Consider the following 17,573-nt stretch of genomic DNA (forward strand, 5'->3'; position numbering starts at 1 on the left):
AAAAAAAAAAAAAATCCTACATGGAGGAGTATTATTTAAAAAATCATGTCATAAAGATTGAGTACAATTGCCCTAGTTTTCAAAAAAAAAAAAAAAAAATTACAATTTGCCCTAAATCCCAATTGCCTTCACCATATACTCACTGGTCAATAGTGACGTACTACTCACAAATGATATTGCCAAATATGGAGAAAAAGAAAAACGTTTCAAAATTGGTCCCCATAAATAGACCATATTGTCAATAAACAATTTAGAAATGAAAATTAAATGAACCCAATATGTGGTTTGTGGTTATTTGTTGGATATTCGACTATGGTGGAGAGCTTTGTGCTCGGATTGGCTTGACGGAAAAAGTTGGCGTTCATGGATATTGACTTTTCGATTTCAAAAGCCTTCTTACTTGATTTGGTTAAGACCACATTCATTTAAGTGAGAAATCATTTCTTTGATCCAAATCTAAGAAGTATGTATACATCGTAAAATGTTTGCTTTAAAGAGAGATACAAAATGTGGTGATGTAGACAACATTTAATCTTATATTTTGCATACCACCTTTGATATAATGATACGAGTAATTTGATTGTATACATACTAGCACCAAATAAGAATATTGTCACATTTAAATGTACCCTGTGTTCTTTTTAAATCAGAAACCAATAAAACTTAAGGTATGTTCATATTTACTTAATTTCAGTTCAGTTCAGTTAAGTTCAACTCTAATCAGTTCAGTTCAGCTCCAATCAGTTCAGTTCAACTTCCAATTTCTCTCTCTCATAAAATATTCATTTCAGCTCATTTCAGTTTAATTCAGCTCCAATCAGTTCAGTTAAGTTCAATTTAGCTCCAAACAGTTCAGTTCACTTCAGTTCCAATCAGTTCAGTTCAGTTCAGCTCAGTTTAGTAAATGTGAACAGCAGACCCTTAGTCAGGTTATCTGAATTTAAAACTACTCTATTTGAGATAAGTGATACTCATTCACGTGTTTGTTGTTTTCCTATGAATCCCATCAATCGCCCAATCGGTCCATCAACTGAATGATATGGATTCATGGATCCAATTCATCAGTTAACAACTCTATTAAAGAACACCCTTTTAACAACTCAAATATATATGAGGAAAAAAAATAATTAAAAATAAACCTAACAAAGATTTGATCCCTTCAAGTAACGGAAGGGGTCATATACTGTTATAAAACTATAATTATATACTTCCTCCTAAAAATGGCATAAATCACAAGTCCACTTACTTCAATCCTACTAGTATTTAAAGTGGAAGATTCAAAGAAAATATTTATAAATATATTTTACATATATTTTGATGCAAGGTCATGCAACAAAGAAGCTAAGCATTTTTTACCACCAGCTTTTTATTTCACTATCTCGTATCTCCCTACTCCCACTTCTAAGTTGTTTGCCTTCTAACCAATTAAAAAAGCACCTTTATTCTCCATTTCTCATGGAGAAAATGCAAACTTATCCTCTTAATAAACAATTAGCAAGTGACAAACTTGTAACTAAATGACATAATTTTGCATTGTTTTAGGTATATCACTAAGGTTGTGTTTAGTTTGATGTTGAATGTTTTTCAATAAAAGTGAATTTTCCATTTTTGTCCATATTTTTATTATTAATTTCTCTAAACTACGTATACAACTTTTTTTTAGGGGTACTACGCATACAACTTCATTCTACTCTTATTATTAATAATTTCTCTATATATATATAACTTTTCTTACGAAAAAACAAAACAAAAGAAATCTAATTTGTAATCATGGTTATACAAAAAATGTAGTTTTACGTCTAAATCAAACAAAGCCAAACATCATAAGTAGTTGTCTTACCTTAAAATCGCTGACACTAAAACGAGTAGCGTACAATGATAGTAATTTTAGGGCAAATAAAAATCGTTACTAGTGTAAAGGTGAGGGATAGCTCATGTGATTATTATTAGAGCTTCCCTTCTGATTCTGGGAGATCATGTGATCAATTAATATTACGAGTACAAATTTGTCATATGATAATTTATCAAGGTGATAAATGTGCGCAAGCTCATCATTCTCCTATATATATGCAGATTTTGCATTATTAGTCTCAACTCAAACTAAACACAAAACACTAGACATTTCTCTCTCCTCTATTCTCTTCTTCTCTCTAACTTTCATTGTTCTTACAAACAATGTCAACTGTTGATGGACAAATTCCATCACCAATGTCCCTTTCTACCACCATTGTTGTTGATTCTGATTCCAATGGTCACCTTCCTATGCCTAACCTCATTGTAAAGGTATGTTTTTCTACATTTTTATGCTCAATTATGCTTCCAATGACTATAATCCAATATCTTTATTTTATGTGTTAGCTAGTGTGTGACCCTTCATGTCATACTATAACTTATCGATAAGTTAATTAGTTAAGGCTATGTTTAGTTCATCTTATTACTTATTTTATATTGGGTAAAAATTAAATAAGATCTGATTGGATTAGATAAAAAAAAAGTTCAATTTATCATTTTATGGGCAATTTTTCATAGCTAAATATAGTAACTGATGATAGTATGTGTGCTTAGCAAATGTTGTTTAAAAAATTTAACCAAAAATTAACAAACGCTACTTGCTTCCTTTACGCTACTATTTTTAATAATTGAGAAAAGCTACCAACGGCTAACTTTACCATTACTAAATTGGATGTTGGTGTAGTGGTGATTGGGATTATACTTGGTAGGGATGAAATGTGTTCAATCCCTCGCAACAACGATTGGGAGGGGATTGGAACCTAAGCTAACCACCAGAACTGATCCTCGAATCCGAATTAACCTAAAGGGTGAACGGGTGGATGAGAAAAAAAAAAAAAGGCTAAGGACCTGTTCACATTTACTGAACTGAGCTGAATTGAATATTTTATGTGAGAGAGAAATTAAGAGCTGAACTGAACTGAACAGAACGGAACTGATTGAACTGAACTGAACTGAACTGAAATTAAGTAAATGTGAACAGGCCCTAACTCTACTACTAATTGCAACCTGAAGCAATGCCTTACTAAAGTACTAAACCGTGCGAGAAAATTAGGAGCTGAATTGAACTGAACTGATTGAAGCGGAGCTAAATTGAACTGAACTAAAATTAAGTAAATGTGAACAGACCCTAAACCTAGCCTAAGTTCTCCCTTAGATGAAAATTTGTCAAACTCGCTCATCTATGGTTGTAGTAGATTATCCATCAAATAGACTAGGTTGGATATAATTAAAAAGTATATTTAGGGTTTTTGTGAAATTGTGGAGGTTGTAATTTTGTAAATGGAACAAATATCATGAGGTCGAATTAATTTTTTTCTTTTCAAAACAATAATAATTAGAGATTGGGAGAAATAAGAATTTGGAAAAATGAGGGAAATAAGCTATGAAGAAATTTTGACAATTTTTCATTTGAGGTATGGAGAATTCAATTGATTAGATTGATGAATAAATTACGGCATAAAAAAATCATCAAATGTCATTAACAAAAGAGGAGGCAGATATAGTGTTTAATAAATTATACATACATACTTAAATATGTTTGCATAAGTTTTAATTTCCAATGTAAATAAAAATAATTATTGTGTTTTGATGCATAGTTTGTGAAGGAGTAGTGATATTCCGAGTTTATGTATGTTGAATTTGATTATCAGTCAAGTCGATGGAATACATTATTTCTTGCATACAAGACACTGGGAGTGGTTTTTGGAGGACTGGTGACATCCCCACTTTATGTGTATCCTTCAATGTCTTTGAAGTCTCCCACTGAAGAAGACTACTTGGGAATTTATTGTATTATGTTTTGGTCTCTTAGCCTCATTGGTGTTATCAAGTATGCTTGCATCGCACTCAAAGCTGATGATCAAGGGGAAGGTAATAACAATCGCCTTTTTTTTTTGATGTAAAAGTTATCTCCAAGTATGAATTTAGGTTGCTGTATGTAGCTCATATTCCTTCGATGTGTATAGCTCTTGGTCTTCTGTAGTTACGGCTTATGAGTAACTCCGTGCCACTTGTGCCTATATATGTCTTCTGTAATAAGAAACCTGTTAGGCCAGTGCAGTGATATGGATGATTGGGTGTATATAGCTTATTATTTTCATGTATCTAGCATCCTATGTACTTCGTATCATACCTTCTAACAATAACAGATTTGTACTCGTATAATTGTCTGTTTGGAGCAGAATAAAATACTGTCTTATCATGTATGTCGCAAAGTAAAACTCTGAAATTAATCTACTGAGAATAAGTATTCTAATTCTCGCGTTCATGATTGTATGAATAAAGCAACTCTCTTGGTTAAATTTTTGTAAGGTTCTGATGTATTGTATTCTTGAGTTGTTAACCTGCTGTTTGCTGTTTGATAATCAATTTGTTGAATTTCAATTTTACATATTATATCTCTATGTTTGTTCTGGTAATATATGATGCATTGCAGGCGGCACATTTGCTCTATATTCATTACTTAGTAGGCACATGAAAATTGGGTTTCTTTCCGCGAAAGATGGGGATTCTTCTGGAGTTACGAATTCTACTCTTTATGAGAGTCAGGAAAAGCAGAGTAAACTTGGCAAGATTTTTAAGGAAAGTGAGGTGGCTAGAAGGGTGTTACTCTTTATCTCAATTCTAGGCATGTGTATGTTGATTGGTGATGGCATCCTTACTCCTGCAATCTCAGGTTTCGTGTCTACCAATATTATATATCTTCTTCTATTATTGCTACCTTATTTTGGATTGCTTCGAATTGATTTTTATGTTTCCTTTGTAGTGCTGTCTGCAATTCAAGGCATTAGAGCTCCTTTTCCTAAAGTAACCAAAAGTAAGTTTGGGTTTTTACATAGGCTTTGTTCTTGTGATTCATTTCGGGTTTCTTTGAATTTGTTCTTATTTAGGATGGATGACATTATCTTCTGTGGTGCCGAACTTTTCTATATCACTCTTGCAGCTGCAGTTGAAGCCCTTTCAGCTGCAATTATCATACTCTTGTTCCTACTACAAAAGTTTGGTACTTCGCGTGTGAGCTTCCTTTTCTCACCTGTAATGGGTCTGTGGACCTTGACTACGCCGCTTGTTGGTATTTACAGCATCATAAGCCACTACCCAAGCATATTTAAGGCTATATCACCACATTACATAGTCATGTTCTTCTTGAAAAATGGGAGGGATGGATGGCTGTCTCTTGGAGGCACAATCCTCTGTATTACAGGTGAGCCTCAATCGGTACAATGACCCATTTGAGAGTGATTATACTGGATTTTATTATTTCAGTTTGTAGATCTACATTTATAATGAACTTGGTTATACATTTAATTGTTAACTTAATATATTAGTCACTATTGATTAGCCTTTTTGATATAATACAGTTTAGTTTTTGGCACTTTGAATAAGAGCAACACGTGTGTGCATGCGCGTTTACATAAACAAACATTACTATTCTGTGCAGGTGCTGAAGCCTTATTTGCTGATTTAGGTCATTTCAGCAGACGTTCCATCCAGGTTTGATAATCTTGCTAACGATCAGCTTTCTTTTTACTGAATGAATGTATATAGTATTGTTGAGTTCTTATAATCTATATACTCGTACCTCTATTTTTTCTAACAATTTTATTGATGTTGGCTTTCTCCTTTATATATTCTGTACTCCATAAATTAATGACTTGTTCTTTCTTTCCAGCTTGCATTTCTGTTCACAATATATCCGTCTCTTGTTTTCACATACGCGGGACAGACAGCTTATCTCATCAGACACCCCCAAGACCATGAAGATGGATTCTACAAATTCATACCAACTCAAGTCTATTGGCCTATGTTTGTCGTTTCTACGCTTGCAGCTGTGGTTGCTAGTCAATCATTGATTTCAGCCACCTTTTCAGTTATCAAACAATCTGTTGTGCTGGATTATTTTCCTCGGGTCAAAGTGGTGCACACCTCTTGTAACAAAGAAGGCGAGGTTTACTCCCCTGAAATCAACTACATACTCATGGTACTCTGTGTTGCTGTCATACTTATCTTTGGAGATGGACAAGATATGGGAAATGCCTTTGGTAAGATAACATACAGACACATTGATATGCTAAAGAACATGCCATGACCTTTCTCTGTGTTTAGGTGTGGTTGATTTGTTTTCTAATTTTGTCCGGTTGGGATTCTTGGGACAATGTGACAACTAATTCAAGACAGTCGGAGTAATTTTCATGCCATACTGACTATTAGCCTATTACCATGGCGGTTTGATTTGTTTGTGCGTGTACTGAATTACTGATCACTAAATTTTGTTGGCAGGTGTTGTTGTCAGTATGGTCATGCTTATAACTACCATACTTCTGACTCTAGTCATGATTGTAATCTGGAGAACCTCACCAATACTAGTGTTCCTTTTCTGCTTGACATTTATTCCAATGGAAAGCGTATATGTCAGTGCTGTACTGATAAAAATTCCAGAAGGCGGATGGATCCCTTTTGCCATTTCCATCATCCTTGCACTAATCATGTTTGGCTGGTACTTTGGCCGGGAAAGAAAGATAGGCTATGAGTTAACACACAAGATAGACGTCGATAGACTCCAGGAACTGTTGTCTGATCCTGGTGTCCACAGGGTACCTGGAATTTGCTTCTTTTACTCCAACATTCAGGATGGTTTAACTCCTGTCCTCGGACATTACATCAAAAACGTAAAATCTCTTCACAAGGTGACAATTTTCACTACCCTTAAATACTTATTAGTCCCAAAAGTTGCACCACATGAGAGGATTATTATCAGCAAATTCGGCCTAAAAGGGATATATGGGTGCGTAATTCAGTATGGTTATGCAGATTCTCTGCATCTTGAAGGTGAAAACCTTGTAAATCAGGTAACAACATGTTTGCAGCATTATATAACACATTGCTCAGGGCCTTTGTCAGCTGATCAAGCGAGTATCCAAGACGAGCTTTCCAACTTGGAGGAAGCCTTGAGTGTTGATGTTGTTCATGTTCTAGGGAAAACAAGGTTTCATGTAGGTCAGAATTGCAGCTGGTTTGACAGGATTATGCTTGCATTTTATGAAGTGATGCATAGTAATTGTCGGTCTTCTCTGCCTACGTTAGAATTGCCACTTCCCCAGCGTATGGAAGTTGGTATGCTTTACGAGGCTTTAAATCAGGGGACCATAGGGTTTTGATACATTTGAGACGCGACAATCTATAACTGAATCGAGTGTACAATATTTATTGTAAATCGATTATGAAGTTATGCTAATGATTTTCCATAAAATGTATATCTTTATAAATAAAAGTTACCTATGCTTTTATTGATGTACATAATATCGTTAAGGGAGTAAAAATCAAATATATAAGTGTATGAAGGTAACTATATGTTCATAAAAATTATTCTATGATCTATTTAATTATAGATTCAAAGTTACCCCTATAGAAGGTTAAAAGTTACCCATAAGTAAATTAAGCTTAAATATTTCAAATTGAGGTAATTCATTGGTGCAGATTATGTTGAATTTAAAGAAAACTCCTTTTTTTTTTTTTTTTTTTTTGAAACGTAAAGAAAACAAAAGCTCCATTCCGAAAAGTTATCAAGTGTGAAGAAGAGGGATTCACACTTGATAACTTTTCGGAATGGAGCAAATGCAACTCAAATAGACTTCCTGCTCACAAGGAGCATAGATAGACAAAGTTGCATAAACTGTAAGGTTATCCCAGGGGAGAGTGTGGTCACCCAACACCGGCTATTGGTAATGACTATTCGTCTGAAAGAGAAGGCGAAGAAAAAAGTTAGACAAGAAGAACCAAGGATAAGATGGTGGACCCTAAGGGATGCAAAAGCTAAGGTTTTTACAGAAAAGGTAATTGAAGAAGCGGATTGGGATGGAGAGGTGGATCCGGACATGACCTGGTTACGAATGAAGAACTGTTTCCTAAGAGTGGCCAAAGAGGTCTTAGGGGAAGTAAGGGGAAGAACTTCGGTACAGAGAGATACTTCGTGGTGGAATGAAGAGGTGAAAGCAGTAATTAAGCAAAAAAGGGAATGCTATCAAGCCTTAGGAAAATGTAGGAGTGATGAAACCTTTGCAGCGTATAAGGAGGCTAAGAGTAAGGCAAAGGCAGCTGTTCGCCAAGCAAAAGAAAAGGCATATCAGGAGGTTTATGAAAAGCTTGATTCCAAGGAGGGAGAAAGGATCATTTATAAGATGGCAAAGAGAAGACAAGAGGCAAGGAAGGATATTGGCATGGTGAAGTGTGTCAAAGATAAGAACCAAATGGTCCTAGTGCAAGAGGAGGGCATCAAGGACAGGTGGAAGGGGTACTTCGATGAATTATTTAATGGAAGTAATGGAGTTGTGATAGGAGATACCTCTATGAGTGATGAAGAAATCAACATGGAGTATGTGCGAAGGATTAGGAGAGTAGAGGTGGAGATTGCACTGAGGAAGATGAAACCTAAGAAGGCGGTTGGCCCTGATGGGGTACCGATAGAGGTGTGGAGGTGTTTGGGTAAGATTGGTATTGATTGGTTAACAAACCTTTTCAACAAGATATGGACGGCTACAAGGATCCCACAAGATTGGAGGAAGAGCACCTTGGTCCCGGTTTATAAAAACAAAGGAGACGCTCAAGATTGTTCTAACTATCGAGGAATTAAGCTTATGAGCCATACTATGAAGTTGTGGGAAAGGGTGATTGAACAAAGGTTGAGGGCATGCACAAGCATTTCAGATAACCAATTTGGTTTTATGCCTGGGAGATCTACTATGGAGGCAATCCATTTGATAAGACAAATGATGGAGTTTTATAGGGTAAAGAAGAAAGATCTTCATATGGTCTTTATTGATTTAGAGAAGGCATATGACAAGGTGCCAAGAGAGATACTTTGGTGGGCAATGTTGAAGAAAGGTATCCCACGAAGGTATGTAGACCTAGTTAAGGATATGTATCGGGATGTGTCAACAAATGTGAGGACATGCGGAGGGTTGACAAAAGATTTCCCTATTACAATCGGATTGCATCAAGGGTCTGCATTAAGCCCTTTTCTTTTTGCAACGGTTCTAGACGAATTAACTAGACCAATTCAAGATGAGGTTCCATGGTGTATGCTGTTCGCAGATGATATCGTTTTGGTGGATGAGACTAAGGATGGGGTTAATGTCAAGTTGGAGCAATGGAGGCAAAGGTTGGAATCTAGAGGGTTTAAGCTAAGTCGGAGTAAGACTGAATATTTGGTATGTCGTTTTGGCACTCAGAGGGGGACAAGCAATGAAGTGGTGAGTTTGGATGGAAAGGATTTGACCATGAGTGAATGTTTTAAGTACCTAGGGTCGATCATCCAGAAGAATGGTGACATTGATCAAGACGTGACCCACAGGATTAAGTCAGGGTGGCTTAAATGGAGAGCGGCCACGGGAGTGTTATGCGACCGCAGCATTCCCTTAAAGTTGAAGGGAAAATTCTACAGGACTGCCATAAGACCAGTGTTGCTCTATGGTACAGAATGTTGGGCTTCTAAGAAAGAGCATATTAAAAAGATGGAGGTTACGGAAATGCGCATGTTAAGGTGGATGTGTGGAAACACTTTAAGAGATAGAATCAGAAATGAGGTTATTCGCAAGAAAGTAGGTGTGGCGGGCATTGTAGATAAATTAAGGGAAAATCGTCTGCGTTGGTTTGGACATGTAAGACGGAGACCCGAGGGTGCACCGGTGCGAAGAGTGGAAGAGTGGGACCATGGAGGGATTAAACGAGGAAGAGGGAGACCAAAGATGACTTGGTTGGAAGGAGTGAGGAAGGATATGAAGTGCATGGATTTACGTGAGGATGAAGTTTTGGATCGTAAGGGATGGAGGAGAAAGATTTATGTTGATGACTACACGGAATAATCAAATTTGGTTCATGTTAGCCGACCCCACTTTTGGGATTAAGGCTTTGATTGATTGATTGATTGATTGATTGCATATAAATCCTAATAAATTACAACAATAACTGAGTGATAATTGTTGCAATTTCATCTAAATCTTAATAATTAATTCAATTGACGAAATCTGTAATTTTTGTTTATCAAGTCCTTTGATATGACATCCACTTGGAAGTTGGAAGTATTTTAAGCCTAGTACTTATGTTGGTTTATAAATTTACCCAAAGCAAGATGCATGCTTGCAACACTGTAATTATAGGAAAATCAATGGAAATTAAGCCAATTTCTAGAATATGACCTCTAATCAGTAATCAATATGGCTTGTCAAAATGATGTTGCTTCAAGAAATTTGTGTTTGCCTTGTATTTTTATTTTATTTTTCATTATTTTTTTTTATTTTTTGTAAGTAAGATAAATAATCCTAACAAATTGGAACCTACAAATTGAGCGAGTTTGCGGGCTAGATATTTTGAGAGTAGAAGGAAAGGGTAAGGGAAATTCTATCCTCAAAGTATCCCTAGTAGGAATTGAAATATGGTACTAAGCATGGTTTAGCAAACTTGAGGATGGTATTCGTTTGTGTGATTCCCTCATTTTAGCTTAATCATTTGTCATTTTTGTTGTTTCTTTCTTAGTAATTAGTCGTCAAATACAAGACTCGAGAAGAAGCAACACATGCACAGGAGGTGACGAAGTCAGACATATTTTTAAGTGAGTTCAAATATTATTAAATGAGTTCATTTTCTTAATTTTTAAACTATTTTCGAGTTAAATTGAATCTACTTGAGCACTGGGCATGTGGCGAATCCAACCGATAGAGCTGAAACCAATTAGTTGTCCAAATCAACATGTACAAGTATGGGCTCAATCTAATTGACTGAACTGAATTGAATTGAACTGTACTGAAATGAACTAAACTGAACTGAATTGAATATTTCATAAGAGGACGATAAAAGAAACTAAATTAAACTAAATATTTTATGAGAGGAGGATTTTGGAAACAGAACTGAACTGAACTTAAGCCGAAGAGAACATGCCCTATATCTTGTATCACATTTTATTTTCTCCGGGGTATAAGATAGACACAAAAGCACCAAAATAATATGGGAGAATTTGGCATTTACGGATTACAAACCATTGCACCATTAGCAAATGAAAAAATATTATTGTGCGACCATTACCCAGTCTGACCTCTGACGTGTTATCTTGTATCAACAATCACCAAAAATCAATTAAAAAAACGTGAAGACAAGTCAATTCATGTGAATCAATGACGAACTTTATCAATTGTAGATTTGTAGTGATATCATTTGTCAAATTCTTCTTAAACTTAAACCCCCTTTTTTCTTATTTTAACACTTTAAGGCGGCGCTTACTCAATTTAAGGATCCACTTCTATTTAACATACTAAAATCCCAATTTTTCTGGGCATTTTACTGTCTTCTACTCTGTTTTTTTCTCTCTAATTTTGAACAATGTCGATTTTTGATACCCAAATTCCGTCATCAATACCTCGTTCTTCCACCATTGTTGTTGATTCTGAATCCAACGGTCACCTTCCTATCTCAACGACCCTCATTGTTAAGGTTTGATTTTCTGCAATTATTATTTGTATGTTTAGTTATGCTTATAAGTTATAACGACTATAATTTTATTTCTGTTTTTGTGTTATGTACTTCATGTCATATTCTCATTGTTCCAATTTACTTGCCCCATTATCATTTGAATTGTAAAAATAGAGAGAAAATAATGAGTTGGATGAATGAGAGACTCAATTAATTTATAATATATTACCTCAAAAATTATTCTTTTTGTTAAGATTGCATCACCGCTTATTAAATTCTGGTCATTCCTCAAAAAAATAAAAAAAAAATAAAAAAACCAGTCAAGATTTTGTGTTGTGGGTCTCAGTTTTTATAATTTTGTTTTTCCTGGCTTGTTATTCACTTACCGAAGTTAAGTTTATGGTTCTGTTTGGTGGTATCGTTTTAAGTAGCAACTAATATTAAAGTTCTATTCGAGGGTAGAGGTTAACCGTTAAAGTAATTGTTGACAAAAGTAGCTATTGAATGTTAATAATACTCGGCCTGTTCAAAGTGAGTTGAGCTGGACTGAACTGAACTGAATTGAACTTAACTTATTGGAGCTGAACTGAACTGAATATTTTATGAGAGGAGGAAATTAAGAACTAAACTGAACAGAACTTATTAGAACTTAACTGAAAATAATCTGAAGAGAATAGGCCCTTAGTCTATTTTTAAATGCAACACTTTGATCCTACTCGAAGCTTTAGGCGATTGAGTTGAACTTGTCAAAACATTGTACAAGTGGAATTTTGCACTGTTTGGTAAATAGTTTATAATTGATCGATATAGCTTGTTTGTCTAACTAGTCATAAATAGTTGTTAATTGTTGGTAATTTATGTGTATTTAATGACCAAAAAGCTCAATAAGCTAATTTTGTAAAGCTCATAAAAAGAGGTCTTTAGCCCAAAATGCTCTTTCAATAAGTTCTTTATCAGATTCCCAAATTAGCTTTTTTTTTTTTTTTATAAATGGTCAAGCCTATATGAGGATGCTCTCCCTTTCTTTTCCTTCATTTCCTATCATAAGTTTATGACACCTAAGTTTGTTAAAAGAACAATATCCCAAATAACCCTCTATTTTCCTCATCTTGTCCTGCTAAAATTTCTTTGACCATGAAATAAAAAACATAAGTTACATCCTTTATGTCATTGTGTTTTCTTTACATTTTATATGCAGCCATGATTTTGAAATATCATGTTTGCATAACTTTTCCATTGTTACACTCATGTAAGCTTAAATAAAATTTGTCTTTTGATGCGTACTTTTTGAAGGACTAGTGACATCCCCATTTTATGTTAATTGAATTATCAGTCAAGTCGATGGCGTACAATATTTCTTGCATACAAGACACTAGGAGTGGTTTTTGGAGGACTTGTGACATCCCCACTTTATGTGTATCCTTCAATGCCCTTGAAGTCTCCCACTGAAGAAGACTACTTGGGAATTTATTGTATTATGTTTTGGACTCTTAGCCTCATCGGGGTTGTCAAGTATGCGTGCATTGCACTCAAAGCTGATGATCAAGGGGAAGGTAATAGCAATCTTTTGTCTATTGGATGCAAAATTTATCTCCTATGAATTTAGGCTGTTGTAGCTCATATACTTTTAATGTGTTTAGCTCTTGGTCTTTTGTAGTTATATCTTATGAGTAGCATCTTCAGTGCCACTTGTGCCTTAGGCCAGTGCAAATGTGGAGAGATTGTTCTTGGCTTCCAGTTTGAGATATGGGTGTATATAGCTTATTTGAACAAGGGAAACCAAAATGTATTGTTGATTTTCTTGGTGCACCTTTTCTTGTCCAGCATCATGTTGATAAGACCTTGATGTTAGCTTAGGATATGAAAACTTGGCACTATGTATATCAGCTTTTTTGGAGCAGAATGTCATACTGCCTCTTCATGTATCTTGCGAAGTAGATATCTGAAATTGATCTGCTGAGAATAAGTATCCTAACTAGCTTGACATCAATGACTAGCGCTGTGCTAATGTGCAATCCAGACTGGTGACGTTTTGTATAATTGTATGAATAAAGCTTCTCTCTTGGTTAAATGTATTGAAGGAACTAGTGTTTGAATACTCAGTGTGCTGAATTTCAATTTTACATATTACTTTCCACAGTTGTTCTGGTAATATTTGACCTGCTGCAGGTGGGACATTTGCTCTATATTCGTTACTTAGTAGGCACATGAGAATTGGATTTCTTTCCGTGAGAGATGTGGATTCTTCTGGAGATACAAATTCTACTCATGAGGGTCAGGAAAAGCAGAGTAGGCTTGGCAAGATTTTTAAGAATAGTGTGGTGGCTAGAAGGGTATTACTCTTTATCTCAATTCTGGGCATGTGTATGTTGATTGGTGATGGCATCCTTACTCCTGCAATCTCAGGTCTCATTTCTAGCAATATTTTTTATATTCTTTTATTGCTATCTTATCGGAGTATTACTTACGTAGTATTATTTTCCTCTTCATATTTATTGTTTCAAATTGATTTTATGTTTCCTTTTTAGTGTTGTCTGCAATTGATGGCATAAGAGCTCCTTTTCCTAAAGTAAGCAAATGTAAGTTTGGGTTTTTACAAAAGCCTTTATTCTTGTTTTGTTGCTTATTCTTTAGCTGGAATTGTTTTCGGGTAATTTCATTTTTGGGAAAGATTATATTACTATGATGATTCATTTCCTTGGATCTTTGAAATTGTTCTTATTCAGGATGATATTATCTTCTGTGGTATTGAACTTTTCTATATCATTAATGCAGCTGCAGTTGAAGCCCTTTCAGCTACAATTATCATACTTTTGTTTCTGCTACAAAAGTTTGGTACTTCACGTGTGAGCTTCCTATTCTCCCCTGTAATGGGTCTGTGGACCTTGACTACGCCTCTGGTTGGAATTTACAGCATCATAAGGCACTACCCAGGCATATTCAAGGCTATATCACCACATTACATTGTCATGTACTTTTTGAAAAATGGGAAAGAAGGTTGGCTGTCTCTTGGAGGCACAATTCTCTGCATTACAGGTGAACCTAAATTCCTATAGCCACCCATGTGATTTTACTGATTTAAAGCTTTTCTATTTTTGTATCTACTTTCATAATGAACTTGATTTGTAGGTATAATATCGTGTTACTATTGATTGATCTTTTTGGCAGAAATGCTTTTTCAGATGGACTAAACTCGACACTTTGTACATAACATAGAGCAACATGCGTGTCTATTTACATAAACATTATTATTTTGTGCAGGTTCTGAAGCCTTATTTGCTGATCTAGGTCATTTTAGCAGAGGTTCCATCCAGGTTTGTTAATCTTGCCAACAATCTATTTCTTTTTACAGAAAGAAAGCATTTATCCTATTGAGTTCTTATAATCTAATGTGCCTGTTCCTTTATTCTTTTTTTTGACATTCTATATTGATGTTGGCTTTCCTCTTTATAAAATCTTTCCTCCATATATCAATGACATGTTTTTTTCTTTCCAGCTTGCATTTCTGTGTACGATATACCCGTCTCTTGTTTTCACATATGCAGGGCAGACAGCTTATCTCATCAGACACCCCAATGATCATGAAGATGGATTCTATAAATTCATACCAAATCAAGTCTATTGGCCTATGTTTGTTGTTGCCACACTTGCAGCTGTGGTTGCTAGTCAATCATTGATTTCAGCCACCTTTTCACTTGTCAAGCAATCTGTTGTGCTGGATTATTTTCCTCGGGTAAAAGTGGTGCACACTTCCTGTAGCAAAGAAGGCGAGGTTTACTCCCCAGAAATCAATTACATACTCATGGTTCTATGTGTTGCTGTCATACTTATCTTTGGAGACGGGAAAGACATTGGAAATGCCTTTGGTAAGATAACTGACACATTGATTAGCTTTTTATGTTGTTCTAGAAGCTGAAATTATTGAAGGCAATTAGGAAATAATATAAAATCTAGGAATCCATTCTAGAGGGATGTTTTCAGTTTGAATTTAAAACATTGCAATTCAACTCAGATACTTGCATAAGAAAAATTTCCTTGTGTGCATATTATTATGACTATATTTCACTATGTAGTCTGCATATTTAGCCCTTGATTGGCTTGTTGAAGCATGTATTAGTCTTTGAAATCGATACACTTTTGCACATGTATTATGTGCATTTTTGTGATCACAATCTGCTGCAATTCACGAGTGTAATATATACTGTAATGTGTGTAATCCAATCTGTGTCCGCAAAGCATTATAGAACTCTGGATACAGATGGTTGTGATTCCAGAGAAAAAATTTTATCTTGGCTGCATCTACTTTGGGATTTCATATAATCTTGAGTCCCAGGTTAGAAAGTAGGGACTGACTAAATTCTGTCTGAGAAGTTTGTGCATCATTGTCTAAAAGAAATGGGGTTTTTAGTTTGAAGTAATATGATTGAATTTTATAAGCATAGGAGCATATATATCTCAGTAAAATAACCAAACTAGCCTAAGCTTTAGCCCATGAGATTGGTGGACTACAATTCTTCGATGGTTAAACTAGCATGTACATACTCCAGAAAAAACTGATCAGGTACACCTCTGTTTTTACCGCGGTGGTTTGATTCATCGCTGCTTGTACTAATAACTAACTATTCATTGCTGACAGGTGTTGTTGTCAGCATGGTCATGCTTATAACTACCATACTTCTGACGCTGGTCATGATTGTAATCTGGAGAACCTCACCAATATTAGTGTTCCTTTTCTGCTCTACATTTATAACGATGGAAGGTGTATATGTCAGTGCTGTATTGACCAAAATTCCGGAAGGCGGATGGATCCCTTTTGCCATTTCTATCATCCTTGCAGTCATTATGTTTGGCTGGTACTATGGGCGGGAAAGAAAGATAGGGTATGAGTTGACGCACAAGATAGACGTTGATAGACTCCGAGTACTATTGTCTGATCCTGGTGTCCAAAGGGTACCTGGAATTTGCTTCTTCTACTCCAACATTCAGGATGGTTTAACTCCTGTCCTTGGACATTACATCAAAAACATGAAATCTCTTCACAAGGTCACAATCTTCACAACCCTTCGATACCTGTTGGTCCCAAAAGTTGCACCACAGGAGAGGATTATTATCAGCAAATTCGGCCTGAAAGGGATATATGGGTGCGTAATCCAGTATGGTTATGCAGATTCTCTACATCTTGAAGGTGGAAACCTTGTGAATCAAGTTACAACATGCTTACAGCAATATATTACACATTACTCGGAGCCTTTGTCATCTGATCAAGCGGGTGTTCAAGAAGAGCTTTCCAACTTGGCAGAAGCCTTGAGTGTCGGTGTGGTGCATGTTCGAGGGAAAACAAGGTTTCATGTTGGTAAGAATTGTAGCTGGTTTGACAGAATTATGCTTGCATTTTATGAAGTCATGCACAGCAATTGTCGGTCCTCTCTGCCTACATTAGGAGTACCACTTCCCCAACGCATGGAAGTTGGTATGCTTTACGAGGCTTGAAATCAGGGGAAGACAATAAGATATTGATACTTTTTCCGCAAATGCAAGGACATTGAGGGCATTTGCATAACTTATGCCAGGAGATAGTTTGAAGATATGGTGAGGTCTTACAGCACACTCTTTATTGCTTTCTCTATTCTGAATGTGAATATATTGATTACTGAGATATAGAAATCACACCGTCTGCTTAGGTTTTAGATTGAACCGATTATAAACCGAAATGCAACATATAGAAAAGGAAACTTGCATAATGATGCATTGTTTGATGATTATTGTATTGTATTATTAACAGTATGGAAATGAAATACCAGAACATGCCTTAGTTCAGAATTCAGATTACTTTATCTTGATCTTAGCTTATGTATGTGTATAGTATCTGTGTTTCAAAATATGGTTCAGGTGAAATTGTAATTGATCTAATCTAGTTACAAAATCCATGATGAATGACCTAAGGCCTGGCAAATTTGGTTAATACAACCCATTTTTGACCCAAAAATGACATAATGCATTTGAACTAACGGCCTGTTTGGTAGCCGGTTATAAATTGCGATAATGAGAATGAAAAAAGTGTAATTTAATATGAAAATCAACTTATAATCTCCATAAGAACA

At 35.5% G+C, this 17,573-nt stretch overlaps 2 protein-coding genes across 2 annotated transcripts; both read left to right on the plus strand.

Annotated features, from left to right (window-relative positions):
• The first annotated feature begins 2,123 nt into the window (after window positions 1-2,123).
• On the plus strand, window positions 2,124-7,335 carry LOC145602071 (putative potassium transporter 17). Its single transcript, XM_081658205.1, has 8 exons — window positions 2,124-2,283; window positions 3,663-3,882; window positions 4,448-4,687; window positions 4,778-4,828; window positions 4,955-5,215; window positions 5,453-5,505; window positions 5,684-6,053; window positions 6,292-7,335. Exons 1-8 carry the CDS (start codon window positions 2,176-2,178, stop codon window positions 7,167-7,169), a joined length of 2,181 nt encoding a protein of 726 aa, XP_081514331.1. The 5' UTR covers window positions 2,124-2,175; the 3' UTR covers window positions 7,170-7,335.
• Window positions 7,336-11,230: 3,895 nt separating this feature from the next.
• LOC145601841 (putative potassium transporter 17) lies at window positions 11,231-17,286 on the plus strand. The gene is made up of 8 exons (XM_081657919.1): window positions 11,231-11,493; window positions 12,806-13,025; window positions 13,642-13,878; window positions 14,001-14,051; window positions 14,248-14,508; window positions 14,734-14,786; window positions 14,969-15,338; window positions 16,109-17,286. The coding sequence occupies exons 1-8, from the start codon at window positions 11,383-11,385 to the stop codon at window positions 16,960-16,962; spliced, it is 2,157 nt and encodes a 718-aa protein (XP_081514045.1). The 5' UTR covers window positions 11,231-11,382; the 3' UTR covers window positions 16,963-17,286.
• Window positions 17,287-17,573: the final 287 nt, after the last annotated feature.

The sequence above is a fragment of the Chenopodium album genome, chromosome 21 (genome assembly GCF_948465745.1).
Source record: "Chenopodium album chromosome 21, dcCheAlbu1.1, whole genome shotgun sequence".
Taxonomy (NCBI): Eukaryota; Viridiplantae; Streptophyta; class Magnoliopsida; order Caryophyllales; family Amaranthaceae; genus Chenopodium; species Chenopodium album.

Coding starts and splice junctions, on each gene's coding strand:
- LOC145602071 (XM_081658205.1), top strand. CDS start 2,176: ATGTCAACTGTTGATGGACAAATTCCATCACCAATGTCCCTTTCTACC. Junction 3,883..4,447: donor AGCTGATGATCAAGGGGAAG/GTAATAACAATC, acceptor GATGCATTGCAG/GCGGCACATTTGCTCTATAT. Junction 6,054..6,291: donor AGATATGGGAAATGCCTTTG/GTAAGATAACAT, acceptor TTTTGTTGGCAG/GTGTTGTTGTCAGTATGGTC.
- LOC145601841 (XM_081657919.1), top strand. CDS start 11,383: ATGTCGATTTTTGATACCCAAATTCCGTCATCAATACCTCGTTCTTCC. Junction 14,052..14,247: donor TTTTCCTAAAGTAAGCAAAT/GTAAGTTTGGGT, acceptor TCATTAATGCAG/CTGCAGTTGAAGCCCTTTCA. Junction 14,787..14,968: donor TTAGCAGAGGTTCCATCCAG/GTTTGTTAATCT, acceptor TTTTCTTTCCAG/CTTGCATTTCTGTGTACGAT.